The sequence below is a fragment of the Callithrix jacchus genome, chromosome 12, assembly GCF_049354715.1.
Source record: "Callithrix jacchus isolate 240 chromosome 12, calJac240_pri, whole genome shotgun sequence".
In the NCBI taxonomy this organism is placed as follows: Eukaryota; Metazoa; Chordata; class Mammalia; order Primates; family Cebidae; genus Callithrix; species Callithrix jacchus.
Genome location: NC_133513.1, coordinates 35,173,362 through 35,196,796, shown reverse-complemented (window position 1 = coordinate 35,196,796; position 23,435 = coordinate 35,173,362). Strand labels below are relative to the sequence as shown.

General features: G+C 36.0%; 2 protein-coding genes across 2 annotated transcripts; both read left to right on the top strand.

Moving 5' to 3' along the window:
- The first annotated feature begins 183 nt into the window (after window positions 1-183).
- On the top strand, window positions 184-11,228 carry LOC100410947 (KRAB domain-containing protein 5-like). The gene is made up of 3 exons (XM_017969624.2): window positions 184-330; window positions 10,505-10,631; window positions 11,119-11,228. Exons 1-3 carry the CDS (start codon window positions 184-186, stop codon window positions 11,226-11,228), a joined length of 384 nt encoding a protein of 127 aa, XP_017825113.1.
- A 4,480-nt stretch (window positions 11,229-15,708) lies between these two features.
- On the top strand, window positions 15,709-18,369 carry LOC144578485 (core-binding factor subunit beta-like). The gene is made up of 4 exons (XM_078343934.1): window positions 15,709-16,273; window positions 16,778-16,805; window positions 17,340-17,413; window positions 18,236-18,369. Exons 1-3 carry the CDS (start codon window positions 15,887-15,889, stop codon window positions 17,381-17,383), a joined length of 459 nt encoding a protein of 152 aa, XP_078200060.1. The 5' UTR covers window positions 15,709-15,886; the 3' UTR covers window positions 17,384-17,413; window positions 18,236-18,369.
- The last annotated feature ends 5,066 nt before the right edge of the window (window positions 18,370-23,435 follow it).

Here is a 23,435-nt window from a genome sequence, read left to right as displayed (position 1 = left end):
GTCTAAGGTTTCCAGTCAGATATGGCAGACAGCAAGAGTAAGCAGTGTTACTTGCAGGTACTGTGGTTAATATTGATTTAATTATTTTTCATGAATGGGCTGGTGAATACCATGACCACGCTTTTGTAGATGGCGATGTGTTATAGACACTGCTCCCTCCTGAGGCATGGCAAGTGAGCAGAGATGTACTGTGAAGCCGCCAATCACTGTTGCAAGGTGGCCTCTGCCTGGGACCCCCGGAAGCTGCTCCTGTACCCTCTTGGTCTCCTGACTGAAGCTGGAGCAGCCGAGGCCACCTGCACGTGGAGTGGAGCTCTCCCCTCCTGCTGGGTGGGTGTGTTACATTGATGAGTTTCATTGTATTGCATGTGACTTCTCCCCTGCCCTTCCTTCTGATGGAGTGTGCAGACAGCTGTGCATGGCCATGGGGGTGGTGTGAGGACTTCCCTGTCTCCCGCCTCCCCTCCCAGGGGAGCCAGCTGCTTGAGCCAGCTCTTTGGGTCTCTCCTGCCTTCTGCTTTGTCTGGAGCTTGGGATCCTGTGAGTGAGCTGGGCTGCCCCTGGGCAGGGCAAGGGAAACCCTGGCCTGGGCTCTCTGGGGGCCTGCTTTCCCAGCCCTCACCTTTCCCGATGTCCCTGACATAGTCATTCTTGTGGAGGACAGCAGCCTGTATGTGGTTTGGGGCGTGGAATGAGTGTAGCTGTGAAAACCACATATATGAAATGTCCCATGGGATACAGTCCTAGCTTTTTTTTACTCAAAGCTCTTATTTGAATTGTTTTCTGTGCATATATTTCTGCTACCACAGCGATTGTACTATACAAGTAAAAACCCAACCTCAAAAAAAAGAAACAAACCTCTATTTCCCTTAAACAACACCTGTTTCCTTCCCATTCTGCACTGTCTGATAACCACCATTCTGCTTTTTGTCTCTATAAATTCTACCATTCTAGGTACATTATATAAGTGGAGTCAAACAATGTTTGTTCTTTTAAAATTTGCTTATTTCAGTTAGCATAATGTCCTTAAGCTTCAGTATGTGTCAGATGTTTTTTCTTTTTTGAGGCTTAATAATATTTAGTTGCATGTAAGTATCGCATTGTGTTTATTTATTCATTGATGAAGATGTGGGTTGCTTCCAGCTTTTGGCTATTGTGAATAGTGCTGCCATAATCACAAGCATACAGATAGTTCTTCAGTCCTTTGCTTTTAATTCTTTTCGATATGTATTTCGTAGTGGAATATCTGGATCATATAATTCTGTGTTCTAAATACGAAACGTACATCTTAATGTTTTTCTTTTTTTTTTCCAAGAAATGTTTACACTGTTTTTTTTATGGTGGTTGTACCATTTAACATTTGTACCAACAGTAGAAAAGCGTTCTTATTTCTCCTCATACTTTATACTAATTTCTGTTATAAAGGTTCTGCTGTTGTTTTTAAATACTGCCATTGTAATGTGTATGTGAAATGGTATCTTAATCTGATAGGACATTAATTTTTATATTTATTATATAAGTAGGTTTATTTTCTATCCAGCCACTATGCCATATCTTTGTATTTATTCAGTCTCTTGGTTTCTGGGTATATCATCTACAAATAAAACTTATGTTTGTATTTTTTCTGGGAAATCATGTTTGGTAATGCTGTATACAGTATGCAAGGCACTGTTCTAAAATCTGTTCAGATAGTAACTCATGACGTCAAAATGTAATGTGAGCAGGATTAAATATCCAGACTTTTCTAGAATTATGTCTGATAATGTGACAAAGGACATTTAATAGAGAAGAAAGTTAGCTTGGGGAAAGGCCTGAAGCTAAGCCCCACAACTACAAAGTCAACTTTGACTAGTTACACGTGTTCTTTGTTTCTCACACCACAGGACCTGTAGTGTGGTGAGTTCTGGGTTCAAAGTGGAGGCACCTGATGATCTAGTTCAGGTCTTTTGTCCTGTGTGGGAGAGGGGTCAGTATCAGGCTGCTGGGTTGAGCAGGGGATGCTCTGTTTAGCAAAACTGAGAGGATCCTTGAGAACTACAGGTATAAATTTCCACCCAACCATGTGTATTTCAGATCGCTTTTTAAAGAAATTCAACACATAGCTAGGTGCAGTGGCTCACACCTCTAATCCTAGCTACTCAGGAAGCTCAGGTAGCAGGACAGAAATTTGAGACCAGCCTCAGCAACACAGCGAGAATTTAACCAATTTATGTTCCCATCAAACGTTCCCAGTGTACAGCTGGCCTCAATTACCAGGTAAACTTAGGATAAACCATGTATGACAAATTCTGCTGTTAATACTTCTATGAAAGGACTAAACATGGTAATTTTTCTGTCTTCTTTTTACCTTTTAGCAGATTGCCTGTGTGGCCTATCACATTCTGGTTTAATTATGTAATTTAAAAAATTTCTACCATTGTAGAGCATCTCTGAGTTTGGAGATTTTTTTTTTTTTTTTTGAGATGGAGTCTCAATCTGTCACTCAGGCTGGAGTGCAGTGACATGATCTCGGGTTACTGCAACCTCCATCTCCAGGGATTAAGCAATTTTTCTGCCTCAGCCTTCCAAGTAGCTTGGATTGCAGGTGCCCACTATTATGCCTGGCTATTTCTTTTGTATTTTTAGTAGAGATGGGGTTTCACCATGTTGGCCAGGCTGGTCTTGAACTTCTGACCTCAAGTGATCTGCCCACCTCAGCCTCCCAAATTGCTTGGATTACAGGCGTCAGCTGTCACACTTAACCAGATCATTTTGTTTTAAATTATGTTTTCCAAACACTCTGCAGAACTACCAGACAGAAAATAAAAATGAGGTGCCCACAAGGCTTTAGGTAGAGGGACTTTTCTCACTTTGACTTGCACCAAAATCTGCAGGCAAAATGTTTCTCTGCTTGTTTGTGATACAGTCTCTTCCATAGTTATTCAACCACATTTCTAGGAAAAAAAATAGCTTCACAGCAGAGCAATTTGTCATTTTACCTCTATCTGTCAGTGTACTTGGCATCTTCAGATCTGAAAGTAATTCAACGCTATCGGGCCCTGAATCCCAACCAGGCTGGCTAAGGTTTTGTGAATATTGTTTATCTTTTCAAAAAAACTTTTGATTGTTCTTTTTAGATATTTTCTACATTTGTATTTATTTCTGCTCTGATCCTGATTATTTTCTTCTCCTAATTTTGAATTTGGTTTGCTCCTGCTTTTCTAGGTTTTAATGATACATCAGTTTATGTACATAGTTTATCAGTTTACTATACATAGTTTATTTGGAGTTTTTTTTCTTTTTATTATTTTTGTTAGGCACTTACTGCTATTATTTTTTTTAGTGTTGCTGATCCACCGTCTATGTATGTTGTGTTTCCATTTTCATATTTTTTGAAGAAAATTTTAAATTTTTTTCTAATTTGTTTTTTGGCTCACTGGTTATTCAGGAGCATTTTTAAATTTTAATTTTTATTTGTTTGTATAGTTTCCAAAGTTGCTTTTGTTACTGATTTCCAGTTGTATTCTATTATAGTCAGAGAAAATACTTAACATAATTTAATTGTGGGGAAAATATTTTAAGAATTACTCTGTGACCTAATGTATGGTCTATCCTTGAGAATAATCCTGGTACTGAAGTGTAGAATTTGTATTCTGTAGCTGCGGGGTAAAATGCTTGTAGACATCTATCAGGTCTATTTGGTCCATAGTACAGATTAAGTCTAATGTTTATTTGTTGATGTTACTATGTGGGTGATCTGTTTACTGCTGAAAGTAGGGTGTTTAAGTCACCAGCTATTATTGTATTGGGGTTGACTTTTTTGTTTAGGTTTAATATTTCCTTCATATATCTGAGTTCTGCAGTGTTGGGTGTATTTATATTTACAGTCATTATATCCTCTTCCTGAATTGACAATGTATAATGACTTATGTCTCTTTATAGTTTTTGTCTTGAAATCTGTTTTTTTTTTGTTATAAGTACAGCTATTCCTGCTCTTACATGGTTTTTATTTGCATGGAATATTTTTTCCCTTCCTCTACTTTTAGTTGCTGTGTGTATAGGTAAAGTGTGTGTCTTGTAGACACCAGATTGTTGGTTTTTTTTTTTAAATTCATTTGGCCAGTTGATGTCTTTTGATTAATTGGAGACTTAAATATATTCACATTTAATGTTTTTATTAGTAAGTGAAGACACTTACTTCTGCCATTCTTTTATCTGATTTTTGTTGCTTAGAGGTCTTTCCTTCCCCTCTGCCTGCCATTTATCCTGTCTTCCTTTTAATGAAGATAATTTTATCTGTGGTGTGTTTTAATGTCTTGGTTTTATGTGTGTGTGTATCTGTTACAGGTTTGTTATTGAAGTTACCATGACATTTGCAAATAATATCTTATAACCCATTATAACCTGATGGTAACTTAACACATAGTTTAAAAATAAACAAATAAGCAAAGGGAAAACTAATATGTTTTTTCTGTTTATGTCTTATTATGCTGTCAATGTTTTAAACCTGTTGTTAGCAATTTTAATAACAGCATCAGCCTCAAAAAGAAGATGTAAAAGTTATGGCCTTAAAGAGGATATAGAGAAAATTATTTTTAATAACTAAAAGTAGTTATAGAGTAATTTTTTAGTGTTCTCAAAATATGAATAGTCTACATGCCACATTCACAGTGCTATAAAATTTCATGTTTGTCTTTATACTTAATACAATCAGCAAGTTTTGTACCAGGTGTTTTCTTATTGCTTATTAATGTCTCTTTCTTTTAGATTATCCCTTTGGAATTTTTTTGCAGGACAGGTCTGGTGTTAGTAAAATTTCTGTTTTGCTTGTCTGTAAAGGTCTTTATTTGTCCCTCATGTTTGAAGAATATTTTTGCCGGATATATTATTCTAAGATAAAAATTGTTGGGTTTTGTTCATTTGTTTTTTGTTTTTCAGCACATTAACTGTGTCATGCCACTATTCTCTGGGCTGTGAGGTTTTCACTGAAAAATCTTCTGTGAAACATAAGGTGCTTGTCTGAATGTTATTGTTTCGTTTTTCTTTTTGCTTTTAAAATCTTTTATCTTTGGACTTTGGGAGTTTTATTATTAAAGGTCTTCAGGTAGTCTTCCTCAAATTGATTGCATTTGGTATTCTATAACTTCTTGTACTTTTGCATACAAATATCTTTCTCAAAGTATTGGAAGTTCTTATTTTCCCTTTGAATAAACTTTCTACCCTGAACTCACTCTTTCTCTCCTCTTTAAGGCCATAACTTTAGAGTTGCCCTTTTGAGGCTGTTTCCTAGCTCTGATGAACATGTTTTACTGTTTTTTATTCTTGTTTCTTTTGTCTCTTTCAACTATATATTTTCAAATAGCCTGTGTTCAAACTTACTGATTTTATCTTCTTGATCGGTTCTGCTGTCAAGAGCCTCTGAAACATTCTTTAATGTCATTTGAGTTTTTCAGCCCCAGAATGTCTGCTTGGTATTTCAAAATCACTTTAATTAATTATATTTATTGGATAAGATTCTAATATTTTACGTGCATTATTTTGAAAGTTGTTGAGCTTTACCAAAACAGCTGTTTTGAATTCTTTGTCTGAAAGGTCACATATATCTTATTCAGGAATGGCACACTCGTGCCTTACTTAGTTCATGAAATGAGGTCATGTTTTCCTAAATAATCTTAATTTTTTTGAACGTTCATTGATGTCTGGGCATTAATGAGTTCAGTATTTATTTTTGTCTTTGCACGGGTTTTTTTTTAATACTTTTTCTTCTTTAGAAAGGCTTTCTTAGAATTCAAGAGGAATGCAGTGTTGTAATTTAAGTTTTTGGTCATCGCAGTCATATCTACATTAGGGAAAACTCCAGTCCCAGTGACACTGTGATGCTTCCAGACTAGTAGAGACTCTCTTTTCTTTGTTTTTTTTTTTTTTTTTTTTTTTTTTTTTTTTTTTTACATTCTGCCAAATAAATGGAGTCTCTCTCTCTCTCTCTCTTCATGCTGAGCTACCTAGGCTGGGTTAGGGGTGATGCAAGTACCCCTGTGGCCACCATCACTAGGACTTTGCTGTTTCAGACCCAAAGCCAGCAGAGGACTGAGTCTCACACAAGGCCCACCGTGACCACTGCCTACCTACTGCTGATGTTCCCTGAAGACCCAAGTTCTCTTGAATCAGGAGGTGGTGAATCCAGCCAAGGCCATGTCCTTTCCTTTAGGGCAGTCATCTTTGTGAAAGTAACAATGCCATCTGGTAGCCAGAACATGGAGTCAGGAACTTTAGAAACTTGGTGTCCTATTCTGCTGTGGCTTGGCTGGCACTGAAGTGACAAGACAAGATCTGTTCTTCTCTTCCTTTTCTCAAGCATTGGGATCCACTTCCTGTGGCCACCACCATCCAAAGCCCACAGCAAGAACTGCCAGGCTACGGCTGATATTTACTAAAGACCCAAGGACTCCCCAAAGCCCACAGCAGTTACTGTAAGGCTACTGCTGATATTCACTAAAGACATAAGGGTTTTTCTGTCAGCTGTGGTGAACTCTGCCAGGCCTGCATCTTTTGATTCAAGGAACCCCTCTGGCCCATGGTGGTTTCAGAAATGGCATCCAGGAAACAAGGCCTAAAATCAGAGACCTGAGGAGCCCTTTTTACTCTGCCTCACTATGGCTGAGCTGGTAACCAAGTTTCAAAACAAAGAACGTTTTACTCTTCTCTCTTTTTTCTCAAGCAGAAGTGTGCTCACATGGCTGCCACTGCTTGGATTGCACTGGTTCTCTTCCAAGGCCTGCAGCAAGTACTACCTGGTCGCTGTTGATGGTTATTCAAGGCCCAAGGGCTCTTCAGTCAGGAGGTGATGAATCCTGCCAGAACTGGGTTCTTCCCTTCAAGGCAGTATGTTCTCTTCTGGCTCAAGATGTGTCTAGAACAGTCACTCAGGGTTTATGTCTTGGAATGGGGGCCTCAGGACTTTTCCTGTTGCCATATTCTACTGTGGCTTAGTTGGTGTCCAAGTTGCAAGACACTGTCTTCTTCACTCTCTTTGAGCTGCATTGCCTGTGTCTGGGATAAGGGTGATGTAAACACATCCATGGGCATCCCTGTTGGCATCTCACAAGGTCACAGGCACTTCAAGTTTTCTGACTCTGAGCCCAGCAAAGCACCAGTGTTTGCCCCAAAATTGCAGTTCCTGTGGCTGAGAAGGCCTTTCATGTTTATTCAGGACCCCAGAGAGCTTTAGCCCATGGTGGTGGGGCTGCCTGAAGCCCAGATTTTGACCACTAAAATGGACAATTGCTTTTTAACTAGGACTTTTCTGAGTGTTTCCTCTGTGGGCACTGGTTGAAGTCAGCTCCTTGTTGCTTCTGCTATGACAGTCAGCACTGAGTTTTACTGCAAAGTCTCACCCTCACTGCACTGCTCCTTCTGTTAGCACAGATTCACTCTTCTTGCTAAGCTGATATACCAGGGAATGGACGAGGGGTGCTGTTGGCAGTCCAAGGCTTTCTTTTTATGCCTTCTTCAGTTCTTCTTTCTTTCATGTGATGTTAAAACCGGGTACTGTGATCACTCTCCTGAGTTTCTGTTCTTATATAGATGCTTCTTTGGATAGTCATTCAATTTGGTGTTCCATTGGGGAGGTGATTATTAGAGGGTTCTATTTAGTCATCTTGCTTCACTTCCCCTCTGCAGCCATGTTGTTTTAATTAAATGCCACATGTGAGGCTAAGGTGAGCCCAGGGTCAACCATGAGTGCTTTCAGATACATTTATGGCAGGCGAGTTTAGCTTTAGTTCCAAATGAAGATCACAGAGATTGCTCTGTTTGGGTTTGGCATGGGCAGGTCAGGGCGGCCCATATTCCTGTTGCTGCAGCAGAAATTTCTGGCATCTTTGGCAGAGGAGGACACCTGAGTGTTGGAAAGGGGAAGCTCACATTTTGGTTTTTATATGAGTTTATTGTTTCTGAACCACTCCTGTGGTAAAGGACAGAAGAAGGTAGAGTTTATCTGCAATTCTAGGACCTTCTGCCTGTGGGTTTGGTGATATAGGGGAAGGAGTTTTGCTGATGCTTTAAAGATGTATTTTCTTTCTTTCTTTCTTTTTTCTTTATTTTTTGAGACGGGGTTTTGATCTTGTAACCCAGGCTGGAGTGCAATGGCGCCATCTCCGCTCATCGCAACCTCTGCCTCCTGGGTTCAGGCAATTATCCTGCCTCAGTAGGTGGGATTACAGGTGCGTGCCACCACTCGCAGCTAATTTTTGTATTTTCAGTAGAGATGGGGTTTCACCATGTTGACCAAGATGGTCTCGGTCTCTTGACCTCGTGCTCCACCTGCCTTGGCCTCCCAAAGTGCTGGGATTATAGGCGTGAGCCACCGCACCTGGCCTAAAAATGTATTTTCAAAATGCAGGTTTAATTTGTGGAGATTATCACGTGTCAAGAGATCACACAGAAGGAGGAGAAAAATAAAGAACTAGGGTATTCTGAGGTGAATGTGTCTCAGGTCAGGGAGTATGTTCACTTTTCCTTCTAAAATGTCGTGTGTAGAACTTGCAAATGTTTACTTCTCTACTTGTGATATTCCTGCCTAATAAGTTTTCACTTCTTTTCTGTTTTTTTCTTATGATAGGCAAGGGGCTCTGAGAAACACTTCTTTCTTATATACCAGAGCCTTCTCTTTGTTCTCTACATCCAGCATATAATAAGTCAAGAAAAGTCATCACCACAAATTTATGATGTGCAACATTACAAATGTTCCTTTTCATGCTGTTGAACATGGGAAGTTGTGGATGCCCAAGTTTCCTGTTAGAGATGGGATCGGGTCCTTGGATATCAGTGAGGAAAAGGGAAGTGTACTCTTTGCTTCCATTAACTCTACACAAAGCATATTATAAAAATGCGCATTTAATGAGAATGGCCTTTATAGTCCAGGAAAACTCAGAAAGTGCGGAATAAAAAAATAACTAGAGGCCATGTGTGGTGGCTCATGCCTATAATCCCAGCACTTTGGGAGGTTGAGGTGGGAAGATCACCTGAGGTCAGGAGTTAAGAACACCCTGGACAACATGGGGAAACCCCATCTCCACAAAAACACCAAAATTTGCTGAGCATGATGGTGGGTGCCTGTACTCCAAGCTACTCGGGAGGCTGAGGTGGGAGAATCGCTTGAGCTCAATAGGCAGAGGTTGCAATGAATCATGATTGTGTCTTTGCACTCCAGCATGGGTGAAAGAGTGAAACTACATCTAGGGAAAAAAAGGAAAATAATTAGTAGAGGTTGCCTCTCTGGAATGCTTAAAATAAACTTATTTATAGACACCATTAGAGATTATAGAACATGGGAGATAGTTGTAGCTTAAACTTTGCTTAAAACTGATGTTTCTTTCTGGCTAGACATAGATTAAGTTGACTATTTTTTGAGTTAATAGCACAGTGGTGTGGTATCTTTCTGTGCACATGACCACCTGACATAAATTTTTTTTATTGTAATTGATGTAGATTGTATTCACTTGGTAAATATGCTCTTCAACAGATTTTTTCTACTCTATGGTTATTTTTATTTTTATTATTAATAAGTACCTTGGGGAGATTTATCAACTGATGTGCAAAAAAAAGATGAAATCAAATTTAATCTGATAGTTCTTTCTTAGATTCTCCTTGCATATAGCTTGCTATGAAAAATGAAGACTCATCTTCATTTACTGGTGAAATAAACTGAAAACATAGGCTGTGCCACTTACTCTGTTTTTGACAAAAATTCTCCTTGAGCCAGAAGCAGTAATACTAGTGGCAAATTTGTTAGAAATTCAGAAACTCAAGCTTCATTCTAAATCTCCAGAGTCAATGTGTACATTTTATCAAGCTCCTGTTCATTGTTTTACACAATAAGATTTTAGAAGTATGTTTTTAACTCACTATGAAGTTTCCATTTATTAACTATAGAGAACTTATTTTGTGTCATATAAATACAGCATTCAAAAGTGTGCATGTCTGTGTTGGTTTCCTTCATTTTCCACTGAACGATCAAGAAAAGTATTGTATATACACTATACAATACTTTTGTGGATCTTATGCTATTTTCTTTTATCAGAGTTAAATAATACGTTAGAGAGTGTTTCTGTGCTAGAAGGTATTTTATTGGGCCTGGGGCAGTGACTCACGCCTGTAATCCCAGCACCTTGGGAGGCTGAGGTGTGTGGATCACCTGAGGTGAGCATTTTGAGTCCAGACTGACCAACATAGTGAAACCTTGTTTCCACTAAAAGTACACTAAAAGTAAAAGAGTGTGGTGTTGCATGGCTGTAATCCCAGCTACTTGGGTGCTGAGGCAGGATACGTGCTGGAATCCAGGAGGTGAGGTTGCAGTGAGCTGAGATCATGCTACTGCACTCCAGCCTGGGCAAGAACAAAACTGTATCTCAATTAAAAAAAAAACATCACTCATGTAAGCCAAAACCAGTTCTTTTAGCTCTCAATTTACCTGATGTAAAATGGAGAATTCTTCCTATAACGACTTGCTAAATTTGTTTTTCAGGGAGAGTTGACATTCAGGGATGTGGCCATAGAATTCTGTCAAGAGGAGTGGGAATGCCTGGATTATTCTCGGCAGCATTTGTATAGGAATGTGATGTTAGAGAACTACAGAAACCTGCTGTTCCTAGGTGAGAAAAACTTCAATATATAATTCATTTTCCGCATTTAATAATTTTTTTTCTAAGAGTTTCTGCTTTGCATAAATGAGTTTCAGAATCCTGCTTCAAAATAAAACAAGAAAGCAGATATCTGTTGAGGTACCTCAGAAATTTATACTCAGAAATTTAAAAAGTTTTCAGGACAGTTTATCTTAATAATATTTTTTGAGCTGATCTGTATAATTCAGTGTATATGTGGTAATACCAGAAATGTAGCCTAAAATATTATTGCCCAAAATCAAATTTTCACCACCAATTTTTTATTATTACTGAGTAGTAGAACAGGGAACCCACAAATGCAAAATACTTTATAAATATTCTAAAGTTCTTCTTAGGAAACAGTATACTGAGATTTATTAACTAGAATTATATATAATGTTGTCTCTACTGAGCATGGTACTAGATTAGTAATTGGACGGTTCTAGTGAGAGTCATGTTCTGTTTTCTAATAAAACAGGTCTTGGTGGCTCTAAGCCAGACTTAATTATTTATCTGGAGCAAGAAAAAAAGCCCTGGAATGTAAAGAGACAGGAGACAGTAGCCAAACACCCAGGTAGGTGGGAGTGAATGAAGATTACACAAATGAGAGTTCCAGTGTCAAGGAGGGAGCCAGACTTTTAATTATGGTTTGAGAGGCTCTCTGCCAATGGAAATAGTTTCTGATTAACCTACATGTGTTTCTCTTCCTTTGACATCAGGGCATGTTTTGTCTCATTCTCATTAACTTTCTAAGCACTGTATTTCCTCTTTATTTATGGTTATTTTGTTTTTGTGTTTTTTTAGTTTACAGTGATAATGAAAACCTTACTCATAACTTAAAAGAATGTGTGATCTGAATGCTCTTTTATTTATTGCTGTAAAAAAACTGTAATATCTGTAATTTTGAGAAACCCTATGTTAAACTATTTTTAAGTTTTTTTTATAATATCTAAAATATACTATGTGTTGATGACATTGGGATTTGGTTAAGATATCCCAGGAACATCAAAAAAAGATGTATGTTTCTGCTTCATAGTTTTCTGCCCTACAGAGGTTTCAAATGTGATTTTATAGAAATTTATACTCAGTAATTTTATCAAAACACTAAGCATCTCTGTAAATATAAGAATGTCTAAAATGTTGTTACTTGAGAATGTTATTCTTTTTACATAAACTGATTGGCAAATTAAGCTCTGTATGACTAAATGCCTCAACTGTAATATAGTTCAATGTATCTACTTTGTACATTTATCCAATAGACTATGTGTCACTGAGGAGCTTAAACCATTGCTTAGCACATATTAAATGTGCAATTTTAACTTTATTTTTAAATAATTTTTATTTTACAATTTTTTTCATATTTAATAGAAGGCTTACTGGAACTCTGTCATTTATATATATGTGTATATGTATATATACACACAGTGCTTATATGTACACACCTGTGTATATATGTATGTGTTTTTAATGTGGATATTTTCACAAATAGTAAGTGAATTTTTTCATATTTATTGTATACAGTATATTTATTTTATATGTATATGTAGTCAAATGGTTAATATAATCAAATTAATAAACAAACACGTCTATCACCTTACATAGTTACCTGTTGTGTAATGAGAACAATTAAGATCTGTCAGCCAATTTTCAGCATACATGAGAGCATTATCAACCATAGTCATAAAGCTGTACATGAAATCAGCATTACTTGTTTTATGACTAAAAATTTATGCCATTTAAACATCTCTTATTTTCCTCATCTTTTGTTTCTTCAAGTGGGGTATGTTTTCTGCCTTTTTTCTTATGTCCTGAGGTCCTTTGCTGAAATTTGGAAAGTAATAAATAGCCATCTAGTTTAACATAAAAGACTTGCTTAAAGACTGATTGTGGCAATAATCTAGGCTATAGATACTTAGTGTTTCACAAACATGTTCTCAGTTGTATCTTTTTTTTTTTATTTTGAGACGGAGTTTCGCTCTTGTTACCCAGGTTGGAGTGCAATGGCGTGATCTCGGCTCACCGCAACCTCTGCCTCCTGGGTTCAGGCAATTCTCCTGCCTCAGCCTTCCAAGCAGCTGGGATTACAGGCACATGCCACCATGCCCAGCTAATTTTTTTGTATTTTAGTAGAGATAGGGTTTCACCATGTTGACCAGGATGGTCTCGATCTCTTGACCTTGAGATCCACCTGCCTCGGCCTCCCAAAGTGCTGGGATTACAGGCCTGAGCCACTGCACCTGGCCAGTTGTATCTTTTTATTTTGTATGTTATTTCTAAGTTAAAGAGATTTTCTTTTAAGATTTTATAATCTTTTTCTTCCATAGCTGACTGTGGCATTTCAGTTTCTCTAGTATTGTGACAAGCATTCACCTTTCTTCTCAGCATTACTTTATCATTGTATGGGTTTTGATGTACAGACCTAAGGTAGAAATGGTTACTTTGTGCAGCGTAGAAAAATTCCAGGAATGTGGAAGAGGGAAAAGAAGAGCCATACACTTAGTATGAATGATTTAGCTGGTAACACATGTGAAAGCTTCAGAAATTAAAGAGAAAGCCACAGTTTAAAATATGGATGCAAATCCTGTGTTCCAATGGAATTGATTCTTGAAAAGCCTAGGTTTGTTCATTTTGCTGTGATGGAGAAAAATTTTGTGATGTACACTTAGGATGCTCTTAAATTCTCTAAGTCTTCTGTTCATTCAGTAATTTGTTGATGCATTCACAGTGAGCGGCAAACTCCTTTTTGTAATGCTGTGAGGATCCATATAATCTGACTACTCTTGCATTGCTTTAAAGTATCTGATAAAATGTGCACACATTTTCGGAGACCACTATGTTAGGCTATTTTAAAAGATCTGTTTTTGCCTTATATTCGACATCTATGAGAGGAGTAGAGGAAACATTAGAATTTTGGTTAAGAGATTCCAGAGGCACCAGAAGCAAGTCGTATTGTCTGTGCTTTGTAATTTCCAGTCGGGTGATCATATAGAAAATGAGCCTGAGAACTTTGATTACAGCACAAACATGTAATTGAGTACAAGAAAACCTAAACATCTGTTTTACTTTGAAAGTATTTTTTTTTTAGTAAGAACTAAACTTAGAGATTTAAATGCTATATGACAAGTAAGTCGATGGTTGAATATTTGATTTTATTTACTCATCTTATGAATTTCTTAAAAACGCTAATATCATAGGTTACTTACAACACTGCCCAGCATATAGTAAACTTCCAATTATTGCTATTTTTTAAATAGCTATTATTCTATAATTATATCTTCCTTACTATGAAGAGTAGTTGGACTGTGTCCTGTATTTTTTCTTTTTACTTTCTGATTCTATGTATGCCAGCTTTGCCTCTAATTTTTCAAGGTCTAAGGTAATGTGCTTGAATGTATATGTTATATAAAAAAGTGAATTACATAATTAATAGTCACCTCACCTTCATTAAAATCTTTATATGTTTACTGAATATAAACCATTACTAGCATTTTTATTCACTTTTCCTAAACTGTGATCTAAATCATCATATACATTTTTTCTCATTGTTCATTTTGTATATTAATGTTTGATAGCATATTGCACAGTATTTGTTGTTTATATTATTTGGAAGTATAATAGTTTGCTTTGTTTTCAAAGGTTGCATTATAACCTTTGCATTTTGTGTAAAAATAGCAGCAACATAATAATGATATAATAAAGAAGATTCTTCAGTACTGTTTAAGTGCTTGCTTCTTTAAATTTTTTAATCAAAGTATTTATGATTGATAATGCATTTTCTATAAAATGTTATGGCTTTCATTGTACACTAATAATTCAAACTTCATGGCCTTCAATAACAGAGACATGGAATCAACCTAGGTGGCCAGTGGTGGTGGATTGGATAAAGAAAATGTGGTGCCTATACACTCTCAAATACTACATGGCTGTAAAAACAGGACAAACTTATGTTCTTTGTAGCAACGTTGATGCATTTGGAGGTCATTATGCTAAGTAAATTAATGTAACAACAGAAAACCAAATAATGCATGTTCTTACTTTTAAGTGAGAACTAAATACTGAGTATTCATAAATATAAAGATGAAAACAATAGACACGGGGGACCACTAGAGGATGAAGGAGAGAATATGAGGGCTAAAAAGTTACCTCTTGGGTACTGTGATGACTACCTGTGTAGTAGGAATATCCCAAAGCGTAACAGTCCACAGTATACCCATGTAACAAAACACATGTAATCTTGGAACCCGAAGTAAAAGTTGGAAAAATAAAGAAACAACACCAAAATAAGTGCTCCTTATAAATGGGCAGTCATAGTTGAAAACTGCAGCTATCTAGAATGGTTGTTTTTTAGTAGTCTACAATGTTTATTCAATTTTTTTGTTAGTTTTCTCTTTGCTCAATTGTGTTCTGCCATTTTACATTCTTGTGTCTGATTTTAGAGCAGGCTATGTCACAGTAATTAATTGTGTTTTTTTAATAAATTAAAACATGTTCTATGTTAATATTCAACTCTGTACACATTAAGACAATGTTTGGACAAAAGGCAGATATGAATCAGCCATATATCATTGCCGATATAATTATTTTTGTGTTTGCTTGTATAAATATTGCTCCTATTTTATGACTTGTATAGTTGCTTTTGTTTTTTTTTTTGGTTGGTTGTCAATGGTTGTTTTATTTTCATTTCTAAAAAATACATTAAAAATAATCATCTTTAATATTTTCAATCATATAGTTAAATATATAGTTAGCAACATATCACTAGAACATTTTTCTTTTCTTTAAAAGAAATATGCAATATACATAATCCACTACTTAATTTTCCCATTGACTAGCTCTTTCCAAGCATCATTTTGTTTTTTATTTCTAAAGGCATAACTACTTTAGATATTCCCTGTAAGAATATTCCTACAGTATTTTTGTGTGTGTGACAGACTTATTAAATTTAATATAGTGTGAGAGGAAGTGGCGGCGGGGTAGGCGGCGCCTCAGACTCCCCATAGCGGGAGTCTATGCGGGCGGGCGCCTGAAACAAAGGGAAGCAGGTGTACGGCGCCGTGGGTGGGCGGTCAGTTCGTCAGCTCGGAGCCCGCCAGCGGGTGCCAGGCGTAAGTTCTGGGCGCGGCCTCGGGCCGGGAAGACGCCGCACGTCGTTCCCGACCAGAGAAGCAAGTTGGAGAACTAGGAGTTCTTCAAGAAGCTGAGCCGCGAGTGTTAGATTAAGTACACGGGATTCAGGGACCGGCCCCATGAGGAGCGCCAGGCGTACTTCCAGAACGCCTGCCGCGACGGCCGCTCGGAAATCGCTTTTGTGGCCACAGGAACCAACCTCTCTCTGCAGTTTTTTCCGGCCGGCTGCCAGGGGAGAACAGCGACAAACACCTAGCCGAGAGTATGTAGACCTAGAAAGAGAAGCAGGCAAGGTATATTTGAAGGCTCCCATGATTCTGAATGGAGTCTGTGTTACCAGCAAAGGCTGGATTGATCTCCAGAGACGGGATGGGATGGGCTGTCTGGAGTTTGATGAGGAGCGAGCCCTGCAGGAGGACGCATTAGCCCAACAGGCCTTTGAAGAGACTCAGAGAAGGACACGAGAATTTGAAGAGAGAGACACGTCTCATCGGGAGGAAATGGAGGTGAGAGTTTCACAGCTGCTGGCAGTAACTGACAAGAAGACAACAAGACCCTAGTCCTGGTTCCAATTTAGGTGGTGGTGATGACCTCAAACTTCGTTAATAGCGCAGCAGATGTGTGCCACCCATCTTCATATACACGTTGCCTCTAGTTGGCAGAAATAATTGATTAAAAGACCAGAAACTGTGATAACTAGAGTTACTACGGTCTGTTTCTCAACCTTAGGCAGTAATAGACATCAAAAATTGCCATGGTTTTGCACTATGATTATAATACCTACATTTTTCTAATTTTTTAAGCATGTAGCCAGTAATAATTTGAAGTTTTTTTTCTATGCAAGATTACCTCGTTGGCATTATTTTAGTGAGTTGAAACTATCTACTTGTAAAGCTCTTTTTCTTCCATTTTAATTTAAAAGTTTGTGTCATTTTAAAACAGGTCAAGAAATTGAAATCATATCAGAGGGTTTCTCTAATCATTTTTTCTAATGTTTTTTGTACTTCTAGATGTTTTGGTTATACAGCTTCATTTTAGGTAAGCATTCTTGTTTTTTTGTTTTGTTTTGTTTGCCCCATTTTCTTTTGTGTTTTTATAGTTTTATAGCATTTTAAGACTGCTGATGTTGTTTGCATTATTTACAGGCTAAATACCTAGTAGCATAGAGCTGTCTGCCACATCCTTCTAACAAAGTTTACAGTTATTAAACTTGCAGTATTTTTTTAAATGCTAATAATCAGCACTCTTTCATTCTTCCTTTTTTTAAAAAATTTTATATAGAGAGACACAGGGTCTTGCAGTGTTGCCCAGGCTGATCTCAAACTCCTGACATCAAATGATTCTCCTGCCTCAGCCTCCCAGAGTGCTGGAATTACAGGCTCTTTCTTTTTAAACGTAGAAGTTTTAAATTGGTATTAACTCTGTAATCTGACCCAGACTGTTTTAGCTTCTGTTCTGTAATCATGAGTTTGGCTGGAGATATTCTCCATAGATAATCTTCTACTGAAATACCTAAAGAAGTTACAGGCTGGCTTCTGCTTTATTCAGGGATTTTTTTTTTAAATCCATCAGACAAGGAATACTGGCACTTCTTCATGTATGTAACAGCATATTAAACTGGAGACAGTGATGAATCAGCTACAAAGGTAATATTGTATTAAAATAATGTTTAAGATAGCTGCTTTTATGTGTATTTTATATTGCATGCTTTTGTAAAAACATGCTGGGTGATGGAAGATTAGTTTTAGAGAGAAAATGTTCATCTGTGCAGAGGATACATTTTCTTCCATTAATTCTGGCAAAAACATTTTCAGCTATATATATGGTATTTTGCAAAAGGACTATTAATAGAACCTTTTGAGATGAATTAATCTAAGCATATTTTTAAAATAGGCTTACTGTCAAATTGAGTGCAACTTTTTTTTTTAGATACAGACTGGAAAAAAGTGCTAAGTTGTTTGGCACCTCCTTACAAATATTTTTCATGGTCACATTTATTAAATGTTACTACATTTCTGAATTTTTGAAAAATGTATTTTATCACAAAATGGCATTATTTTAATGAGTGAAAAACTGACACAGTCAATTCAGAAAATGAACTGAAGTCTGAATAAGGTCTTTGCATTTAAAAAGCATATAACTACCTGATTGATGAGGGAGGTGTTACTTTCAGTGTAAATTAGTTCAACCATTGTGGAAGACAGTGTGGCGATTCCTCAAGGCCTTAGAAATAGAAATTCCATTTGACCCAGCAATCCCATTACTGGGTATATATCCAAAAGACTATAAATCGTTCTACTATAAGGACACATGTACACGAATGTTCATTGCAGCACTGTTTACAATAGCAAAGACCTGGAATCAACCCAAATGCCTATTGATAATAGACTGGATTGGAAAAATGTGGCATATATACACCATGGAATATTATGCAGCAATCAGAAATGTTGAGTTTGTGTCGTTTGTAGGGACATGGATGAATCTGGAGAACATCATCCTCAGCAAACTAACACAAGAACAGAAAATGAAACACCGCATATTCTCACTCATAGGTGGGTGATGAAAAATGAGAACACATGGACACAGAAAGGGTAGTACTAAACAGTGGGGTCTATTGGGGGGAAAAGGGGAGGGCCAGTGGGAGGGGGAGGTAGGGAGGGATAACTTGGGGAGAAATGCCAAATGTGGGTGAAGGGGAGAAGAAAAGCAAAGCGCACTGCCATGTGTGTACCTACGCAACTGTCTTGCATGCTCTGCTCATGTACCCCCAAACCTAAAATCCAATAAAAAATTAAAAAAAAGATCTTATTTTCTAAACAGATATCCTGTATCAGAATAAAAATATATGTTATCTATTTGAAGTCATGCATGGTAAGGAGTGTGTTTAAATTGTTATAAACAATAATGCATCATTAAAGGCCATGCTGATCTTGAGTAACTATAAGTACTATGAATGAATTTGGTTGATTTTGGTGTTGTACAGTTCACATGTTTACACACTCAGTGCCCTAATTTCCCGAGGGAATCGCTATTTAAGTGATCCTTACAGTGGTGTTTTATGGTTACTTTATTACAAAGCTCCTTGGTTTTTGACTTCTGCACTTAAATTTTTTTTAATAACATGATGATGGTACATTTTCCTTTATTATCTAGCTAAGGGCTTTCAGTCCACCGGTAAATATGATCAAATGCTATTAAATGTTCCCGTTACCATCCATCTGTAAATACTGGATTTTCCTGTCATTTAGCACCATGCTGCTTCTGTCTGTCTTAATGCTGGCAGTAAGATCATGAGCCCTTTTTCTCCAGTAGTGCAGGCTTTGAAAACTACTTCTATTAAGTTATTGATGCAATTTGATATTTTTTCATAATCTATATTTAAACAAAATTACATCATTACATCATCTTTTCTAAATTGATCTCTATTTAAACTTGCCTTAAGCTACCAGATTGCTTTTGCCACCATTAGCCATACTGTGTGTTTGTATGTTTAATTTACTTTCACAATAAACTTATATGTAGTAAAAAAAAATTTAACATAATGTCTTCAAAATTTGTATTTAGGGTAGATCTGAGAAAATTTCCTACTTTTTAAAAGCTGAGTAATACTTCATTTTCTTTTATTTAAAATTATATTTATCCATTTATTTGGTGCAAGAAGTTTAAATTGCTTTTACCTATTGGCTTTTGTGGATAATGCTTCAATAAATTGTGTGTGAATAACTCATTTGACCATACATGTAAGGTATTATATCTGTGCTTCATTCTATTTTACTGCTTTGGTGTTCTGCCTTTATACCAATACTAAAGTGCTTTGTTTACTGTAGCTTTGTTTTGTGTTTGGAATTTATTAAGCATAATGCCGCCAATATTTCTTTTCTTCTTTAAGATTGTCAGGATTTTCATGGTCCCTTGAAATTTCATAAGATTTTGTTGTTGTTGTGTTGTTTTTTCTATTTTTCAGAAAAATAAAAATGGCAGTTTAAAAGGGTTGTGCTGAATGTGTCGGTCACTTTGGGCAGTATGGACATCTTCACAATATTATGTCTTTCAACCCTTGAATAACAGCGTGCTCAAAAATGTGTTTTTTTGTTTTCATAGTTTGTAAATTTTTTAGTTTTCCTTCTGTTACTGATTTCTAGTTTCTTTCCATTTGGGTTATAAAAAGCAGTCTACAATTACAATGTTAAAAATTTTTTTAAGACTTGTGGTGTCACAGGTGGTCTATTTGGAAAAAAGTTTCATGATCTATTAAAAAGAATGTGTATTCTGCTCTCTATACATTTGTTAGCTGTAATTGTTTTATGGTGCATTCAGGATTTTGTTTCCTTATTAATATTTTATTTTTATTATTTGTTACTGAAAGTGGGATATTGAAGTATCCTACCATTATTACACTGCTGTCTATTTTTTACTTTAATTCTGTCAATGTTTGCTTTATGTGTTTGGAAAAACTAATGTCATTTATATTTTTAGGTTCTTCATAAATGAACCCTTCTATAATTTATTGTCCTACTTTTTCTCTTGTAAATTTTGACTTAAAGTAAATTACATGAAATATGACAGATTTCATTTAACAAAACCAAAATCTCGTTTGGTTAATACTTTTATGGAATGTTTCCTCTATCCTGCCATTTTCAGTCTATTTTTAAATTGTATCTGAGGTGAGTCTGTTAGAGACATTATATAGTTAGATCTTGTTTTTTCTTTTTAATTAAAAAAATTCTTTTATTCAGTATATGTGTTTGAGTTACAAAGTTTAATCCATGAATATTTAAATAATTTTCTTAAAAAAAGCTTACTATTAACACTCTATTGTTTTATTGGGCACTTTTAGCTACTTTGTCTCTATCTCTTTTTCTTTCTTTGTGTGCTATCTAGTTGATTGTAAAATGCCTTGACTCCAACTTATTGTTTGTCTTTATAGGTAATTTCTATGTGGTAAACATGGGGATTATAGAAAATCTTTTAAGGTTACCGTTAATTTTAAACTGGTAACAACTTACCCTCTGTTGCACAGAAAACCTTACTTTATCTGCTCTCAACTTTGTTATCAGTGTCACCAATAATATACTGTGTTGCAGATATGTTAACAAATTTTCAACATTATTTTGATGCTTTTATCTTTCTAATTTTATTTCCTTGTTTTATTATTTTTATTTTTTACATTAAAATAGTCACACAAGTCTGAAATATTTTTTGTTTGTTTAACAAATCAAGGAATAGCTGAAACATATCTTAAATTTTAGTCATAATTGAAAGTCTTGATAATTTTTTTGATAAACATTTATATAGTTGTGTATGTGCATATGTTTTTTACAGAGTTACATATTTTTACATGATTAGGTGGTGTTTTTTAGTATACCTTATTTTCGATGAGAGGAACTTCCTTATGCTTTTCTTGTAGAAAAGTTTTCTTGACACACTTTTCTACATTTTGGTTATCTTGGAAAATCATTTTTTTTCATTTGAGGTAATACTTTTGCTGAACATAGTATTCTTGCTTAGACTTATTGTTTAAATTCTTTAGTGTTTTAAGTACATCATCCAACTTTGTTCTTGCCTGAAAAATTTCTGTTTATAAATCTGCTGGTAATCCTGCAGGAGCATAGATATAAATGACACATTTCTTTTCTTACATTACAGATTCTCTTCTTGTTTATGACTTTCAAATTTTTGCTACATTGTGGGGTTTTTTTTCTGGTATTTATACGTGTTAATCTCAGTTAAAATTTGCTTAGCTTCTTGAGTTTTTAATATTTAAAGTACATATCAGTCTTTGTACTTCTGCTTTACAGTTTTTTATGTGTGCTTATCTTTTTGTTGATAGTTTAATTTTGTTGTTTCATTTTGTTTCTATGTTCTCATTTTATTCATTGAGCATCATTAAGATGACAATTTTAATTTTTTAAGGCATTTACTTTTCCTTCAAAAAATAATAGTTGTTGAATTTACATTGTTTCAGGTAATTTTTACATCTCCATTTTTCTAGAATTGATTTCTGGATTTTTTTTAATTCAGTCATATTGTCCTGATGTTTTGTTTACTTTGTAATCGTTGGTTGTAATTTATACCAAAAAAAGCCACATGTTCAAAATATTTATGAAGTGGCTTTGATTTGTGGTAATATGGCACCAATTTTTTAGGCTAGAAATTCTTTGAGTCTCTCAAACCTGTTGTATGGATGTGACTTCTCTGTTCCTGTGTGTTTATTTTTTTAGTTAATGTAGATTCTCATATTTTTAATTGGGAGCCTAAAACCACTTTCTATACTCATTGTCTGTCTATAGTACTGAAATCTTTCTTCTCTTGCAACAGTCATTTACCTCATGTGACCCAACCTGTCATTCAAAGTATACCACCATTTTTTTCGGTACTGTCATGAAACATAGAAATTGTTCTTTGGCAAGGCTGCAGAAAGCCAGAAGTATGGACAAATGCAGCAGTATTTACTTTTGGAAGGAGTAGCCAGAAATTGGGTGTTTGTACTTAAAGGCACCATGTTGTATTAGGGGCACAGAATGGGTGTAGTGGGTAATATAAAATACTTTTTTTCCACTTCTATATAGTTCTTCGCATTTTGCTTACTTTTGGTGCTACAAATGCTTAATTTGTTTTTATATTTCTTAAAAAGGCATTTTGGTTGGTATAATTCTGTTAATTTTATATGTGTATAAAAATTAGGCCTGTAGTATTTTATTGTCTCACCGTGTTAATGTGCTTTGTATAATTTTATATTTTCAGTGTGTATTCACCTTAGTCTATTAAGTGAGATAATTTGGCCAGGCTTGGTGGCTCAAGTCTGTAATCCCAGCACTTTGGGAGGCAGAGGCGGGTGGATCACAAGGTCAAGAGATCGAGACCATCCTGGTCAATATGGTGAAACCCTGTCTCTACTAAAAATACAAAAAATTAGCTGGGCATGGTGGCGCGTGCCTGTAATCCCAGCTACTCAGTAGGCTGAGGCAGGAGAATTGCCTGAACCCAGGAGGCGGAGGTTACAGTGAGCTGAGATTGCGCCATTGCACTCTAGCCTGGGTAACAGGAGCGAAACTCTGTCTCAAAAAAAAAGTGAGATAATTTGTTATTTTTCAGCTGGATTCTTCTCACTGCAGATATATTGCCAAAGCTGGACATAAAAGATTCATCTAAAAATATAATGCTGAGAAAATATGAGAGCTGTGACCTTGATAATTTATATTTAAAGAAAGACTGGCAAGGTGTGAATAATTGCCAGGGGCTGAAGAGTAGTTTTCATTTCCTTCATCAGTGTTTGTCAACCACCCACAACAAAACATGCCAAGGCAATAAATGTGGCAAAGCTTTTGAGGGATGTTCATTTCTTAAAGAAGATAAGAAAATTAAGAGAGAAATCTTACAGAAATCTTACAAATGTGAAGAATGTGGCAAATCCTTATTAAACACAAGAAACTTTATACTGAAGAGGGACCTTACAAATGTGAAGAATGTGGCAGAGCCTTTAAAAGTTTCTCAGAGCTTACTAAATGCAAGATATTTCATCCCAGAGAGAGAGGTCTTAAAAATGTGAAGAATGTGGCAGAGCATTTAATAGCTTCTCAGATCTTACTAAACATAAGAGAATTCATACTGGAGAGAGACCTCACACATGTGAAGAATGTGGCAAACTGTTTCGTAGGGTTTCAGTGC